Source organism: Urocampus carinirostris, chromosome 17 (genome assembly GCF_059441175.1).
Source record: "Urocampus carinirostris isolate Australia breed hairy pipefish chromosome 17, RoL_Ucar_1.0, whole genome shotgun sequence".
NCBI classification, from domain to species: Eukaryota; Metazoa; Chordata; class Actinopteri; order Syngnathiformes; family Syngnathidae; genus Urocampus; species Urocampus carinirostris.
The window spans coordinates 10594975-10611522 of NC_142365.1; the positions used below are offsets into that span (position 1 = coordinate 10594975).

Sequence of the window (16548 nt, forward strand, 5' to 3'; positions counted from 1 at the left end):
AGAATCATCCAGTGTCGACTTAAATGACTAACAATGACAGAGAGCACATGTCTCATTGTGTCTCACATGTTGTTGATTCTTAGAAAATATTTTGATTTTTTATCTCCAAGTGTGAAGCCTGAAGTATGGCAAAATGTCGAAAAGTTATTGGGGGCCAATACTTTTGCAAGGCACTGTATAAGTTAGCTGTGTTTGAAACCAGGCATTTTCACATGGGTGTGTACACTTTTCTCCTCCCCTGTACACATTGTTGAGCTTGCCTTTATTCTTCTTGCAGAAATTGTCCAGCCATTTCAAAAAGGACTGAGAAAAAAATAACACAAGCGAAATGTACGCATTGTTTTTGTTTGTTGGTTTTGTGGATTTTCTTCCTCTTCTCACCAGAACTCGCCGTCGTCCTGCACTGTGACGCCAAGCTTTTCCCTCTCGCTCTTGCTCACCTTGTTCCACTCCTCCGAGCTGGAGGGGAAAAAAAGGGTGAGTTCGAGTTGCATCTTATTGCATCATGTGAGCGTTTTCCGTTTATTAAGAGCGCCGTCACTAAGCATCAAGGGCGATTGCGTGGAAGCTACACGGCGATGATTTAAGTGACGGCTTTTACACGCGTATAGATTATTCCGTGAGAGCGGACCGTCTTCATTAATAAGGCTCTTGTCCGTTCTCCTCTTCAATTATTCAGACACCATTATCCCGCTTTACTAGACGAGTTTTGTTTGCAGAGAGGTTGCTAACTAATGATTCTGAGACGGAGCAGCGTCCAGGGACAAACTCCCGTCTCGGGGAGCGATCGTTTAACTTAGGCCGAATGAGAAGTTCCTCTGTGGGGAATAACACTTTCCATGATGAGATGCTAGTAGCGCTTTTGTTTCGCTTTAGAGTGTAAAGTACATAAGTTTTTACACTTCCCGAAAACATTCATTTTTACCCCCAATTGTTAGAAAATGCACCCTTTTTAAGTACTTACAGATTTTTAATCATTTATCTATTTTCTTTACTTTGGGTAAAATAAGAACATTTATACTTATTTTAAGGGAATTATTTTATTTAGTAAAAAAATAATTGTTTTGCTTATGTGAGGTCTTTTTTCTAAACACATTATAAAAATGAGCAAACTAATCCTCTACTTGCTAAATAAGACAATTCTGGAAGTCTTAAGTCGCCAAAAACCAGAACAGGATCAGGACCCAAATGCGTGACGTTTCTCACACAAGCCTTTTATTTTACGGGAATTGGGGAGTCATGCACGTTAGGCAGCAGTCTGGTGTGGAATGATAGTAAGCCAGAGACCGACGAGATCGATACCAATTGCCCGAGCAGATATCGGACAGTTAGGGTCGATACCGGACAAGACGGGGCAGACAGGATTGATATCAAAACAGGATAGTGAAAATAAACAGGACAAACTAGACGGGAACGAAACTGGAAACCAATATTAAACAGGACGGGAACAATACCGGACAGGAAATACCAACAGGAAACAGGACCGAGTCAAAACCCATTCATTGACGGACTGACAAAGGAAGAGTTAGAGCACTCAGCTTAAATAGATGGAAAGCCAATCTGTCAACGAACCGCAGCTGGCGCCACACGGGCGGGGCCAATCGGGAGCCATGGCAACCGTGACATAAGTTTATTTTTTCTTGTGCACGCTCAAAGATAGATTCTTACCCTTTTCGTTTTACAGGTTAAGAACTTAAAAAACTTGTGTGCGTTGTGATTTGAAAACATCTGCTGTAAAGGATAAAAATGAAGATAAGAAGATCGTTCTACTTTATAGACATTTTAATTTGTTTTTCTAGTAACATACACACACACACACACACACACACGCGCGCGCACACACATATTTATACTGTCTTATCAAACAGATGGAGGATTGCTTTTGAAAATAAGCAAAATATTCCACAAAAGGGGAACTTTTTTTTTGCAGTGTATATACACTGGGAAAAGTGCCTTCCATAAATTGCCCGTCATCGGGCCACATTTGGCAGACAGCCTGCAAATTGCTTAGCACTGCTTTTAAGACTCAATGATCTCAAGTTTGTCCCATTATTTTGGGAGTGGCACAAATCATAGAAATGCCATTTGAGAGTGCAGCCCAGAGCCATTAGCTTGATTGCTTTGCCATTTATGGGCGGTCCATCCAGCATTGACTTCCCGGTATCGTGTGGTTTTACTTACAAGTCCCGTGGGATTTTCTGGTCGCCGGCAATCGACCCATTTGGCGTCGCCCGTGATATTTTGGTAAATCGAAGGAGCGGGTCTGAACGCGTTTGAAAGGATTAGGAGCTTGTTTGCGACGCCATTAGGATGGATGGCTCAACTGTGCCGCCATTCATCAATGTTTTGTTTACCGCAGAAATTTCTTCTACTGGGAAAGGCTTATAACATGATTTATGGGGTTCACCTTTTCACAATTCAATAAAAACACAACAGGCAACAATTCCCTTATCTCATCATCACACGATTTTTAGTCACGATACCAAATTGTTATTATTGGGCCGCGCAATGAAAATATTGTCAGACATTAAACTGATTCACAGTACAGCCGGCTCGTAAAATCTTTACAAAACACATGCACTTCCAAACTGAATGAGAAAGGCATTGTGGGAAGTAATTCGGTAGGTCAGAAATGAAAGAAGAGAACGGCATAGAGGGAAGTAATGTGATTGTCCTGAAATACATGAATACACACGGTTGCAAGTTTTCAAAGTGTTTGTCACTTAAAATTCCTAGTTTGAGTTAAGGAAAAATGAAAAAACATTTTTCTACTCCCAAATATTTGGTACCGAGACTTAAAATAGTGTGATGATGTTTGAGATAAGGGCTAATGCCTTTTCATGTGTGGTTTGTATCCCCATTGGTCTAATGGATAGGATGCGGCGATTTCCCCAGCACGATCTGGGTATGATTCCATATGCATTTAATGTAAATTGTGCACAGCCTTTCATGTCAATTAGCAGCCCAGTGATTAGGATTCAGAGCTTCTTCCATTGCTATCCAGTTTGAATACAGTTGCCACCATTATTATGCATTTTGTTGCCTGATAAATAGTTGCACAATTATGGTAACGCTTTTCCAATTTTGTCCGCATATATGGGGCACTGGATTATAAGGCGCACGTTTACCTTTCTGGCAAATTTGGGGGTTTTGGATGTGCCTTGCCGTCTGGAAAATACGGTAGTTTATCCAGGATTTTTTTTTCAATAAAGAAAGTACCGTATTTTCCGCACTATAAGGCGCACCTAAAAGTCTTGTTTTTTTTCAAAAGCTGACCATGCGCCTTATAACACAGTGCGCCTTATATATGGCTCAATATTAAATTCGCAAGGTCTCGCAACTACGAGAAACAGCCGCCGACTCCATTTTTCGCGCTGTGCATACTGGGAAATATTAAACGATTGGTAGTTGCCGGGGCTCGTGTTGTATTTGTTTACTAAGTGGCAAAATGGCTACCCCATTAAACTGCTTAATTCATATTCAACAAATACAGTATTTGTCTGAATCCAGGGTTATGACTGGTGAAGATGTAAAGCACAATTTACCTTAAACAAACGCAGAATTATTCAGAATGTCACGTTTGAGAGAGAGCGAGAGAGAGAGAGAGAGAGAGCGAGATTCTCTTTCATACGTGCATTTGTATAAGAAAATGGCTCCTGTTAAGAGACACGCGTACAACGCCGAGTTTAAACTCAAAGCGATCAGTCACGCAGCACAACACGGCAATAGAGCGGCAGCGAGAGAGTTAAACTTAAATGAATCGATGGTACGGAAGTGGAGAAAGGATGAAGATAAGCTCCGCCAAGTAAGGAAAACTCAACAAAGTTTCCGTGGCAATAAAGCAAGATGGCCAGAGTTAGAGGAGACACTTGAACAGTGGGTTGTTCAACAAAGAGCGGCAAGCAGAAGTGTCAGTACGATAACTATACGTATGAAGGCAACAGCGCTGGCACAAAAACACCGGACGTGTTGGATGGCCCATTCACTGAGATATGGTCAATTCGAACACAGCAGAAGAAGAATTCGAGGGATTCGTCGATGAGGAGCTTATAGAGTGATCTTTGTTTTTCTTTTGTGTGTTTTTGTTTTACAATTTACAGTTATTATGTTATTGCTTTGCACTCGTTGTTTTTGCACATTACGAGTGTCACTTTATTGCGATTGCACTAACGTTTCATTTAAAATAACAGTATCAGACGTTTTTTTCTTTGCGTGTTGACTAAATGGACAAAAAATAAAATGATATGTCGATGTTGTTCAAAGATGTGTCACGAAAATGCTTTACCTCAGAGAAAATAATAAAACGGCTGTTTATTTATTTTGGGAGTGAATGGAGTTGTGGAAAGCTTGTTTGTTAATAAAGTTTGACCTTTTTGAATATTTTGTTGACATTCCCTTGAGCGTGGCAACATCTAGAGGTTGCATAAAGTAACTACATTCTCTACTGTAGTCAAGTCGTCACATTTATTTACCGTAAATAGCCCTTAATCCCAAAAATGTCTCGAAGGACTGCACAGGATTACAATTACAAAATTGCACAATTACCTGATCTTAAACCAGCATGCACTTATAGCGCCTTATAATGGGGTGCGTCTTATGTATGGCATAAGTTTTAAAATATATCATTCATTGAAGGTGCGCCTTATAACATGGTGCGCCATATAGTGCGGAAAATACGGTACCAATCAATTACCTGTCGCTCCATGGCCCACTCCACTCCTTCTCGCCCCACGGGTTTCTCATGCGGATCATGTGCAGCTTCTCTGACTTGAAAAAGGCCAGCAAGCCATGACCCAGCCGCACTTTACGGACATCGGTCACAGCGTAGGCGTGGCCTTTCACTAGGCCACAGTCCAGCCGTGCCTCCATATCCTCCACTGTGGTTGCCTAGGAAACCAACACGGCACTAAGTCAATTACCCGTTGATAGTTTTCGAGTGACGTCACGCGCATCCACGAATGTGAACAGTAGGCCAAATTGTATGGGTCCGTCAGATGCGATTTGATGTTGTCATAGGTATAGCGCTGCAAACTGGCTCCACGGCGCTTATCCAAAAATGTGCACAAATTGAAAAAGAGTGGGGAGAACTAATTGTTTTAATGTGGTTTCTGTATGAGGAAAAACAAGCCACAAAAATGTTAAACGTTTTCTAATGCTGTAAGAATGTTTAGAATACATACTATATATATCAACTACATCAACGCATTTCTCCTCTGCTTGTTTTCCTCTCTCCCGTGTTTCCTGTGTTGGATCCAAACGCAGAGCAAGCCCCCCTGCTTTTAAACGGGCGGTATCACAATATAAGTGAACCTCTCGTTAAAGCCCTAATTTCAACACAGAAGTCACTTTAAACGGGTAAGAATACCATCCTGACATAGGCACTTTTTAGTAACAAAGTACATTTGGGTGCGTTGACTTGGTATCAAAAAAGAAAGGAGAATGCTGCTGCATTCTACCCATACACTAACGTGCTTGACATTTGCACAGAAATCAAGCTTAAATTGCATGAATTTGATTTTATTTAGCTTTTCAAAAGGCTGCTCAAAATAAAAACGACATAGAAAATTAGATTTCTTCATTGCCTTTCTTTAATTTTAGCAAATAAGCTAAACATGCTGTAATTCGTTAATATTGTAATGAAGTTCAACTTGAGGCAGTATTCTACAACAGAGTATGATAGTAGCTAATAAAGCTAATATAGATACATACAGCATGTGTTGCATTCCTTATGAGGCTTTTATAAGGCTTTTCGTTTATTGCGGCTCTAGACAAATTCCTTTTTTTGTCTTTTTTTTGTCCAATTTGGCTCTTTAAACATTTTAGTTTGCCGACCCCTGGTCTAAACTAATTTTCTGGGATATTCAAATGAAAGAGGAATGTGTAAGAAATAAATGGTGAAGTCACAAAAATGGCCTAAGTGCTTTACCCGGTGAGTAAAGACCAAAACGAGAGCCTTACTTGCAATGTGCCCTTTAGAGATAGTGGCCGCCCGCCATAAACTCAAGGCGAAAATATTGCACTGTTTACCGGCTAAAAAGATGAGTGGGGGTCAGAGATAGGTTCCGAATTAACGCGACGCGGCCCCCGGTTATGGCTTGGGCACACCAAAATGATGGGGTTGCAACGTTGGCCTGCTGTCACGAGTCACAGAGATCGTCTAATTTGAACCCTAATCGATTTTGTTTTGTTTGTTTGTTTTCCTTAATTGCTGGGGTGGTAGGGGCACCAGCTTGATGGAGCCCATCCCTCTTTTTTCCACCACACGCTTTCCTCTAGCACAGTGGTTGGGAACCTTTTTGACCCACAGAGCCATAAAAGCAAATATGAATAGATTTTTTTTAATAGTGGCACCATATATTTTAAGACAAAATTCAACAAAATTGCCAAAGACAAAAACTCATTCTACAGCACATTTTATTTCACTGTGTGATGTTTGATAAAATCTATAAAATAATAAAAATGCCAGAGCCTGTGTCCCATCTAAATACCACTTAAAAGTTGTCTCCCTCCCGCAGTTACTTGAAAGTCTTGAAGTTCATTTTTGTCCGAAATAATAGTTTCGAAACAAGGTGCGAGCAAAGTTTTTTTGCTCACCCAATCAAATTGCTCTAGGTGCTTTAGCAAGTGCTTCTGAGAGTATTTCTGTGTTTTTTTCATAAAGTGTATCAACAATGAGCAGATTGCTTAATGAGCTAACATAAAGGATTATTTAGCGATTTACAGCTAAAACAGGGTCTGTTTGACTGACACCTAGACTGCAAACTGTAGTCAAAATTGTGTCCTATATACTAGACTGAACTCAATTCAATCAGAAATGTCATGTCCTAGTATGGAGGCCCGCGAGCAATAGGGTGTTTTTTGTACATAAGTGAACATTTGTTGCTGCAACTTCGCTCGAAAGGTTTTACGATAGCCAAACTATAGCTTTGATCGCCATATTTCGAATGTCAATCACAATAGAAACGAGGTTAAGTTATACACATATAATATGGCTGCCTTACTCTGGTTGCCTGAATGTGGATTAGGTGATAGGAGCTATCAATTGCTAATTCCAAAGAGAAGATTGTTTTTTTGTCTTTTAAAGACAGATCCTGCTCCAGTCAGCGTGAAATTTAAATCATATAATCGAATACTCACCCTAATGGAGCAGCTGATAAGGCCGTCCCGGTTGTGCACTTTGAGGACTCGTTCAAACAGCTGGTTGCGGGCCGCCTCATCCGTGGCCATCTGAGCTTCCAGCAGGTCCATTGGTTCCGAGACGCCGCCGGTGAAGTCCACTAACGCGTCCGCTGTGTTGCCGCCATCCAAAGCCTCGTAGCAACCGTACACCCTGGCATCAAAAGAAGAAAAGTTGTTTGTTAGCCAGCAAGCTAATTTGACAGAAAATTGTTTATCTTTTCACGGGGGACTGCTGATACCCGCCGGGATTTGTTTTCCACTCGTTGGTGTCCCGAATGACTCGACTACCGTATTTATTCGTGTGTATTGAACACTTCTGTATAATGCGCACCCATCATTTTTTAATAAAAATCTGTATCAAATTTTGTTTCACTTTTTCTTTGCTTTAACTAAGCATTTTAAGTGACAAGTACGGTATGTTTTTTAACAGACCCGTTTACTGTGTTGCGAGCGTGTTGCTAGCGTGTTGCTACCTGTCACAGGCACCGTTTGGGATGAAAGTTAAATTATTATTATTAAAGCTTTGAAAACTCTCTCGGTGTACCATCTTTTTTTGTAAATATGTGTGACCATGTATAATATGTATTTGAAACTGTATATTTTTGTAATGTATTTATTTGTATTTATTTTGGACACTTATTCTGATATGTTTTGGACGGGCGAATTAAAAAGAAGGGGCGTAACAAACGCGGGCTGACGGGAAGTGGGGACCGGTAAAGGTGAGTGTTTGTGGACACGGTGGACAATAGTGGATATATATTTTTCCCACCCTTACCTTTGGAAATATACACTTTTTTCTTGGGATTACTTTCAACGGGAACCGCACCCTGCCGGTCTACATCAAACTGTAAGTACCGGTATCATTTTACGTTCATTTAGCCGGCTGTGATTTTTGAACTGTGTACTTTAATGAAGGATATTCAGTTACAATTGCGAGACTTAAAGTCGGGTCTGGGTTAATTTTGTGTTACATTTTTTTAAAGTGGGCGCATGCGGCTTATATACAGGTGCGGCTTGTGTAAGTACAAAATCGGTTTTCCTCTTGAAATGTGGAGGGTGCGGCTTATATTCAGGTGCGCTATATAGTCCGGAATTTACGGTACACTGTTTGCATCGCCCATAATAACTGTTTATGATTGATACATAATCCTTGCACTAATACACGTCTCATAGCCCTGTTTAGGTGTAGCATGCACCTGTCCTCTTGTGCAAGTAAAAGAAATGCAATGGCAAAGCGTAGCCACCAGAAAGCAGTGTTGGCGTCATTTTGAAGCAGACTTATTGAAGACATGGCAACCATTTCTAGAATTTACAAGCTCTTCACACAAAATTCAAACAATTTTAAATCGTTGAAAACACATTAAAATTCAAGCATTTTCAAGAATTCTAAGCACCCGTATAAATCCTGTAAATAATTTAAACTAATTAATTCATACCATACTAGAATAATTTCTAATCTCATTTTTTTGTGAAACTGTGTGGTGTTTGTCTTCTCCTTTGGTCGAAAAAGCGAGCATTTGAGGAGTGCACTAACTTAGCGTAGGCCTTCTCCACCAGTGCGCTCCAAAACTCATTGCTGTCGTTGGAGTGGCAGTAGACCAACTGGTTGTCCACGGTAGGCAACCGGTCGTCGATCACTACGTCCACCCACTCCCCGAAGCGCCAGAAACGGAAGTGGAAGATGCCGCCGTAAGACTCAGGTTTCTCCGTGTCCCACTCCTGCTCCTTCCAGTCGGGAATCACCTGAAATAAAACACAACAATTGCATATACGATATAGGTTTTTCTTCATAATGACCTAGCATTGCATAAAAGTACAGATATCGGTATTGAGCTCATATCAGCCTCCATCCATCCATCCATTATCTGCAACGCTTATCCTCAGTAGGGTCGCAGGGGTGCTGGAGTCCATCTCAGCTATCTTTAGGAAGTGGGAAGGGGACACCCTGAACTGGTTGCCAGCCAGTCACAGGGCACATGGAGACAGATAACTCAATCGCACATTCACACCTAGGGACAACTTGGGCCGGCCGATTAACCGGACATGCATGTTTTTGGAATGTGGGCAGAAACCGGAGAGCTCGGAGAAAACCCACGCAAGCACGGAGAGAACATGCAAACTCCACACAGGAGGGTTCGATCTCACGACCTTAGAACTGTACCGCACACGCGCTAACCACTGCGCTGCTGCGTTGGCTTTCTAACAAGTTTAGCCATTTCAAACACTGTCACCCGATCGTATCAGATATCTAAGACCACGCCCACAGAGGCATGATCTGGTCAAACGTCACTGGTCCATATAAAAAGAATTGACTGAGCGATAGCTGCTCTCTTTTCTCCTATCTGGCTGGCAGGCTGGCTGGCTGGCTGGCTGACTCGTTGCTGCATGGGCCTGCACTGCGGCCTTGAGTTCAGCACGTGGGCCAATTCTGCAACCATCCGAGACCAAATCTCTCCGCAACAAGAAGTAAGATGACGGTTTCAGATTTAACAACATGTTAGCTGGTTTTTGGGATTGAGGGTTTTTTTCTGTTCCAGGAAATCTCACCAAATCAACTAGTATTATAGCGGGAAACTTTCTTATAGTGCTAGTGACTATCAGACTTTCCCCCCTTCATTAAATCTCTGTGTTAATACATTGTGTGGGATATTTCAACTGGTTCATTGAATCCATTTTCTTGGGATTAGTAATTCATATAAAAACTCAAAGAACTTAAAGAGATAGCGTAATTTAATTATTTTATCAGTGTAAGAAATTCTTGCATCCTTCAGAGAAAAAAAGATTTATGGTGGAGCGATTTTCAAAATTAAAGCTAAAAAAATCCCTACACAGGGTTTGTACACTCTTTTCATGGCCAAATTCAAGCACTTTTTAAGTACTTTCAAAGCCAGTTTTTATTTTTTCCAGTGCCCTTAAAAGAAGAATCCCGGTGTGAATCATCTATTTTGCAGAGCCACAAATATAGCAACGATTTACATATGCTATTTTTGATGTGGCTTAAATTACAGGAATTTTCGATCTCGAGTAAATCAAAAATATATTTGTTGGAGATAAACCTCTCCCCATATAGGATTTGGGTAAAAATAAGAGTAGTATGTATCTTACAATTTCCCATTATAGTTTACCACTACGAAACTCATTTTTGGCATGGCCCATAATAAATGTCCATATTTGATACGTAATCCTTGCACTAATACACACTTTGGTGTGAGCATGCACCTGTCCAGTAGAGGCCTATGCCGCTTCAAACTAATGCCAGCTGCCATTAATCACAAGAAAGAAGAAATGCCATGGCAAAGCCTCCAGAGAGTAGAGTCAGCGTCATTTGAAGTAAACTTGTTGACAAACAATTTTAAGCAGTTAGAAGCACGTCACCCAAAATTCAAGCACTTTTCAATCCAACATTAAAATTTTCAAAGATTTCAAGCACCCGTACGAGCCCTGCTTATTGACAACAACTTCCACAGGCCACATCCAAGGGCCCCCTCGAGAACAAACTGCAAATGTCATTTGCGCTCCCCCGTTGCCAGCCAACAGGAGTCAAAACACAGCAACCCTCATCAGGGAGCTCGCCCGAGTGTCTTCAGAGCAAACTCGGCAGTCATGGCGAACACGGTGGAGCTCCGCTTTCGTCCGGATGCCCAGCTGACCGAGGTGATGCGCCTTCGGGTGCAATCTCTGCAGCAACGCGGGCAGAAACGTCAGGAGGGCGAGCGTCTGCTGCGGCCAAACGAGGCCGTCTACCGCCTGGATTTCAGCCGCCAGTCGTTGCGCTTCTCCCACTGGAGCGTTCGGTTGGCCTGCACGGGCTCGCTTACCGTGACCGCCACCTCGCAACTCTGGACTCCGGACCTCACCCACCTCATGACCCGGCAGCTTCTGGAGCCGCCGGGCGTTTTTTGGAGGGAGGCGGGCGACAACCGCGAGGCACTCGCCCGTTGCCATGAAGCCGACGCTCACGAGTTCGGCGAGCGCATCGCCGAGTTGGCCAAGGTGAGGAAGGTCATGTACTTCCTGTTTGCCTTTGGCGAGGGCTGCAGCCCTGAGACCGTGGACTGTTCCATTGCCTTTTTCACGGGGGACTGCTGATACCCGCCGGGATTTGTTTTCCACTCGTTGGTGTCCCGAATGACTCGGACTACCGTATTTATTCGTGTGTATTGCGCACTTCTGTATAATGCGCACCCATCATTTTTTATTAAAAATCTGTATCAAATTTTGTTTCACTTTTTCTTTGCTCTAACTAAGCATTTTAGGTGACAAATGTTGATGTATGCGGTTTTCAGTTGCAGGAAACGCTACCTTTTTTGCATGGATGTTAAAAAAATGTTCATAATCAAAATTGATCCTTGTATTAATGCACATTTCATAGTGCCCTGTTTAGGTGTACTATGCACCTGTCTTCTTGGGCGTGACCTGTCAGGGCTGATGATTTTTTATAGGAAAATACCATACAAACTAATGAGTTCTGCCATTAATCACGAGGCAAGAAGAAATACAATGGCAAAACGAAGCCACCGGAGAGCAGTGTCGGCGTCATTTTTAATCAGACTTGTTGAGAAACATGGATAGAATTTAAAGCATTTACAAGCACTTTACCCAAAATTCAAGTACTTCTCAATCGTTGAAACCAAAACATTAAAATTCAACCATTTTCAAGGATTTCAAGCACCCGTACAAGTCCTGTAGTAAGATGGTGGCCAAACACATCAGGTTCTTTAAAGAATGTCCCAAGTTGATCAATATAATTATGAATTTCTAGACCTAAAATAGTGTTTATGAGAGAGTACATATGTTTTTGCTTATCATTTGAATCAATAATGATTCTAAACCACTAACGGGCACTATCTAAAACACACTGGTGTTTAAAAAAGCAAGGTAATTTAATGTGATTGCTCTTACAAAATTGTTATCTATGGGAGGATAGTAATCTGCAAACGACGACAACAGATGCCAGATGAAAACCAATATCAAATAAAAAAATAAGCAGATTTTGGGACTAACAGCTGGGTAAATTTGCCTTAGCTTTAGCGTGAGCCGTGAAATGCAAAGGGACGAATTCAAGAAAGGAAGTCAAATTTAAAACAATTCCAAACTATCCTCGGTCTGGCGGCAAGGTGATCCTGCCCGGACTGTGATAAACATCGCACTTAAGATGAAACAGCACGAAAGGGCATTTGGCGGCGCAAGCAGCGCCTTGAAAAAAACTATGATGTCTTACAAGTCCTATTCAACCCCTTTTACCTCCTAATTCTTTGGCACATAACCACATAAAGGAAAACTTAAATGGAAATCTGAACTTAATCTGGAGTGAATCTAAGGATGAGTTTGATTGTTTGAATATAAAATGGGAATTTCTCTGCTGATAGAGTATTGTTTCTACAGATGGAAAAAATGCATAAAATGAGCTTAATGATCTACACTGCAAAAAACTAAATCTCTCAGGAAGAATGTGTTTGCTTATTTTTTCAATTTTAAGATACCTACCTTTTTTCTATATAACTAAATATGTAGCTGCCCTGCGACTGGCTGGCAACCAGTTCAGGGTGTCCCCTGCCCACTGCCCGAAGATAGCTGGGATGGGCTCCAGCACCCCCCCCCCGCGACCCTACTGAGGATAAGCAGTGCAGATAATGGATGGATGGATAAATATGTAGCTAGGATGTGTCGGACTTTTTTTTCCAAAACAAAGAAAATATTTCTTAAAATAAGCAAAAAGATCTACCTACTGGTAGATACAATAATTGAGCATTTAACAATGATGTTTTTGTATTCCTTTACGAAAGAAACAAATCTAAAAATAGGAAAATCAAGGTGAATTTTCCAACGATGCGTTTTTTAATTCTTTTCAGAGCACCATGTGTTAGATGAGAAAAAGTTAAAAAGGTGAAAAAAAAAAATGATTTACTGAAAAAAAAAAGATCCCTCTACAGTAGGGGTCGGCAACCTATGACACGGGGTTAACCAGTGGCACGCGAGCGCACGTAAACATAATACAAATAATAATGATTTTTTTTCTTAAAGCACATTTTTACCTGAAATTTAGACATTTTCAGTTGCGCGCCGTGTTTGCGGTAGCGCCCCTCCTCCTCTGCTTCGTGTGTGAGTGCGTGCCTGCGCCGCGCCTCACAAAGGATGATAGATCCGTGTTTTAACCCAGCCACAGAAACACCGGTGCGCGATAAATGAATGAATCATGACGGCTCCTCCAGCGAAAAAATCTCGTTCTTTTCAGCCAGCGTGGACAAATGACCGGGGCTTTGTGCAAAAAAATGAGCATGCTGTTTGTGCATTATGCCTCGAGAGTGTTGTACCTCGCACGTCAAGTGGTAAACGTCATTACGAGACAAAACATGAACATGAATTCAAGGATGAGTCTGACAAGGCGGAGACATTAAAACGCGCTGTGTCCAGGAACGGCAAACAAATACGGACCCTGAAAACCTTTGTCACTGCTAAAATCACCACCAATGAAGCAAGTTATCACACTGCTCACTGCATAGCAAAGCACGGAAAACCATTTATATCTGAGACCATTTATATCTGTTGCAACTTATTTTCAAGTAGCCTTCTGCCTCACTGCTGTTATTTCAAGTTTTGATATTGTCTGCAACAACATATCATTGATGAATGGTATGGTAGCTGTTCATATCACTAGTTTTTGATTGTCGTTCATTGTTGATGAAGAATCGTTGATTCTGGTTAATTCTTGTGGTAAAAAGATGAAGTCAGGGAAGGCTACAGGCCTTTCCACATGTTGCTCATATTCGTTTTTTAGTTTATTGATGAACAAAAATAGTGGAAGGTAAATTGTTCAGTTATACGACTTCAATGTATATCCATGTTGTATATTCGGACTGGTGTAAAATTACAGCTCTGTTGGACATAAAAAATGTGTAGTACTAGTCATTGATCTAGGTGTGGGACACTGATTTACAAGGAAATTTGAAAGTGGTACTCTACACCGAAAAGTTTGCTGACCCCTGCTCTATAGCATAACTTTCTGTTGTTTTATTAGAAAAAGAAATTAAAAGAAATTAGACGATAATACACTTTTCCACTTCTCTTAATTTCTATTTCTTTGTTTCTTTCTCTTATCACTTTGTATTTTTATATTTGTCGTCATATTTTTCCTCCTTCTTTTATCTATTTTCTTTTGTTGCACAAGGCTTGGCAAAACAAAACGAAGAAATAGGTGGAGTTTGGTCACTTTGAGTCTCCATAGTACCCTTCCTTGTGCTTTTTAGCACTTGATTTGGGTTGCATTACACAATACAGTGATACATCTAAGTGGTCAAAAATTGCACGCTTTCTCTTTAACCTTTGTATGTTTTTATCAGGAATACATAAGTTCAGGGTGTCCTCTGCCCACTGCCCAATGATTGCTGGGATGGGCTCCAGCACCCCCGCGACCCTACTGAGGATAAGCGGTGCAGCTAATGAGATGAGATGAAATATGTTTAATCTTCTGCCACGAGGTTACAATTTTTTTACATGAAAAAATCTTTAAAAAATAAAATAAAAATAGAAATCTGCTACATAACTACCAATAATAATGACTATTATGTATTGCACTACTTTTCATAGCATAGGGCGGCATTAGCTCAGGAGGTAGAACGCTCGTCTTGGGATCAAGAGGTCACACGTTCGATTCCCGGCTCCTCTGTGTTATATGTCCTTGGGCAAGACACTGAATACCTAATGCCCCCAATAAGCAGGTAGGCGCCTTGCATGGGTGCATGGCTGCTATTGGTGTGTGAGTGTGTGTGTGAATGGGTAAGTGTGAAGCACATTGTAAAGCGCTTTGGGAGGTCTTCATTGACTTGTAAAGTGCTATATAAATGCAGACCATTTTATCATTTAGCACTACACTTACGATGCACTATTCTTTCATTGCACTTTTATTATAACATATGTTTGCCTATATATTCCGACAGTTTTTAATCTTATTTTTCTCTTTAAAGTTTTTATTAAATGTTTACCCTGGAATGCCATGTCTTATCGTGTTGCATATAATTTTTCACAACGTTGATATTAAGAGAATAAGGAAAATTAAATTCTATTCCCTTCAATGGCCGTTGTACAAAACTAGCGACCACAAAAACAAAGGATGCTTACTTTTTGCCATAAGGACTCTCTGGAGGCCAGACTGGAGCAGGCGGCCACGAACCAGCAATTTCCCAGCTGCCCCTGGTGGAGGTCGTGAGCGCTGATGCCGTCTACGAACAAGTGAGGGTCCTCGCACAGCTCCTACGCAGTTACACACAAACACATTTTAACCAATGGGTTATTCTGTTATGTAGTACAGTGGTACCTCTTTATAAAAGCACCTCTACAAGTTTTTTTAACAAAATTTGTACTCGCTTTACGAAGGAAAATCCAGTCTCAGAGTCTACCACTCTGGACCGCTCGTGACCTCTCACCGCCATCAGCTCGGTCCAGTCTGCGCAAGTGCCTAGCGCTATCAAGCACCCGATTTTGCGCCCTTGGTTATACCTGTAGAATACCTGTATTCCGCAGCAAGTTCGTTTTGATCGCATCCCATTCTCCTATTTGTGACCTTAGCCATGAGCAGAGCTAGCCCAAGGCATAAGCGAGCTATGCGGCTGCTTAGGGCCCTGCTACCATTAGGGGGCCCCCAAGACTGGTTCACTTTTTTGGGGGCCAACATTGTCCCCGTTGACACTCAAAAATACTTCTCCAAAAATACAACAAAAATACTACATAATAACTACAAAACTAATTATCAAATATAGTGCTTTAAAACAAGGACCTCATATATTAATTTGCTTATATTCTGAAAATAAATAAAATAGTATCGATTTACGACAAAAACACTACTACAGTAATACTATATTACAAAGTACTACTACAGAACTGTTTACTCCAAAAATACTACAAAAAGACAACTACAGTAATAATACTAAAATACTAAAGAAATACTACAAAAATTCTACAAAAATATGACTAAAATATTGCTTTGGATATACATCAAACATACTTCTACTGAAATACTAGAAAAATACATAGTACTATAATATTTAAAAAAAACTACTAGATAAATATTACAACAAAAATATTAGGAGGGTTTACAACAGAAATACTGACATTTACACCTATAGCAATATTACAAAAATTCTCTGATGGAAATATCACAAAAATAAAACTACAGTAACACTACTACAAAATTTCGCCCATATAGAATATAGAATAGAATAAAGGTATATTCTATTCTATATTCTAAAAATATTACAGAAATACTACAAATACACAAAAAACATTCTTATATAGAAATACTACAAAATACAACAGAGATAGTACAAAAATACTAAAAGAAAATACTACAAAAATACTCAAAATATACTATCA

The 16548-nt window shown here is 40.7% G+C and overlaps 2 protein-coding genes across 2 annotated transcripts in view; one reads left to right on the plus strand and one right to left on the minus strand.

Moving 5' to 3' along the window:
* capn5b (calpain 5b) overlaps positions 1-16548 on the minus strand; it is a 55697-nt gene that overhangs the window by 17615 nt on the left and 21534 nt on the right. The window contains exons 3-7 of the mRNA XM_088320960.1: positions 15298-15429; positions 8714-8922; positions 7138-7330; positions 4694-4887; positions 382-459 (exon numbers count right to left, since the gene is read on the minus strand). Coding sequence (XP_088177086.1) covers positions 382-459; positions 4694-4887; positions 7138-7330; positions 8714-8922; positions 15298-15429 — 806 coding nt within the window. The remainder of the gene's footprint in view (positions 1-381; positions 460-4693; positions 4888-7137; positions 7331-8713; positions 8923-15297; positions 15430-16548) is intronic.
* On the plus strand, positions 9566-11317 carry ompb (olfactory marker protein b). The gene is made up of 2 exons (XM_088320961.1): positions 9566-9645; positions 10647-11317. The coding sequence occupies exon 2, from the start codon at positions 10783-10785 to the stop codon at positions 11266-11268; it is 486 nt and encodes a 161-aa protein (XP_088177087.1). The 5' UTR covers positions 9566-9645; positions 10647-10782; the 3' UTR covers positions 11269-11317.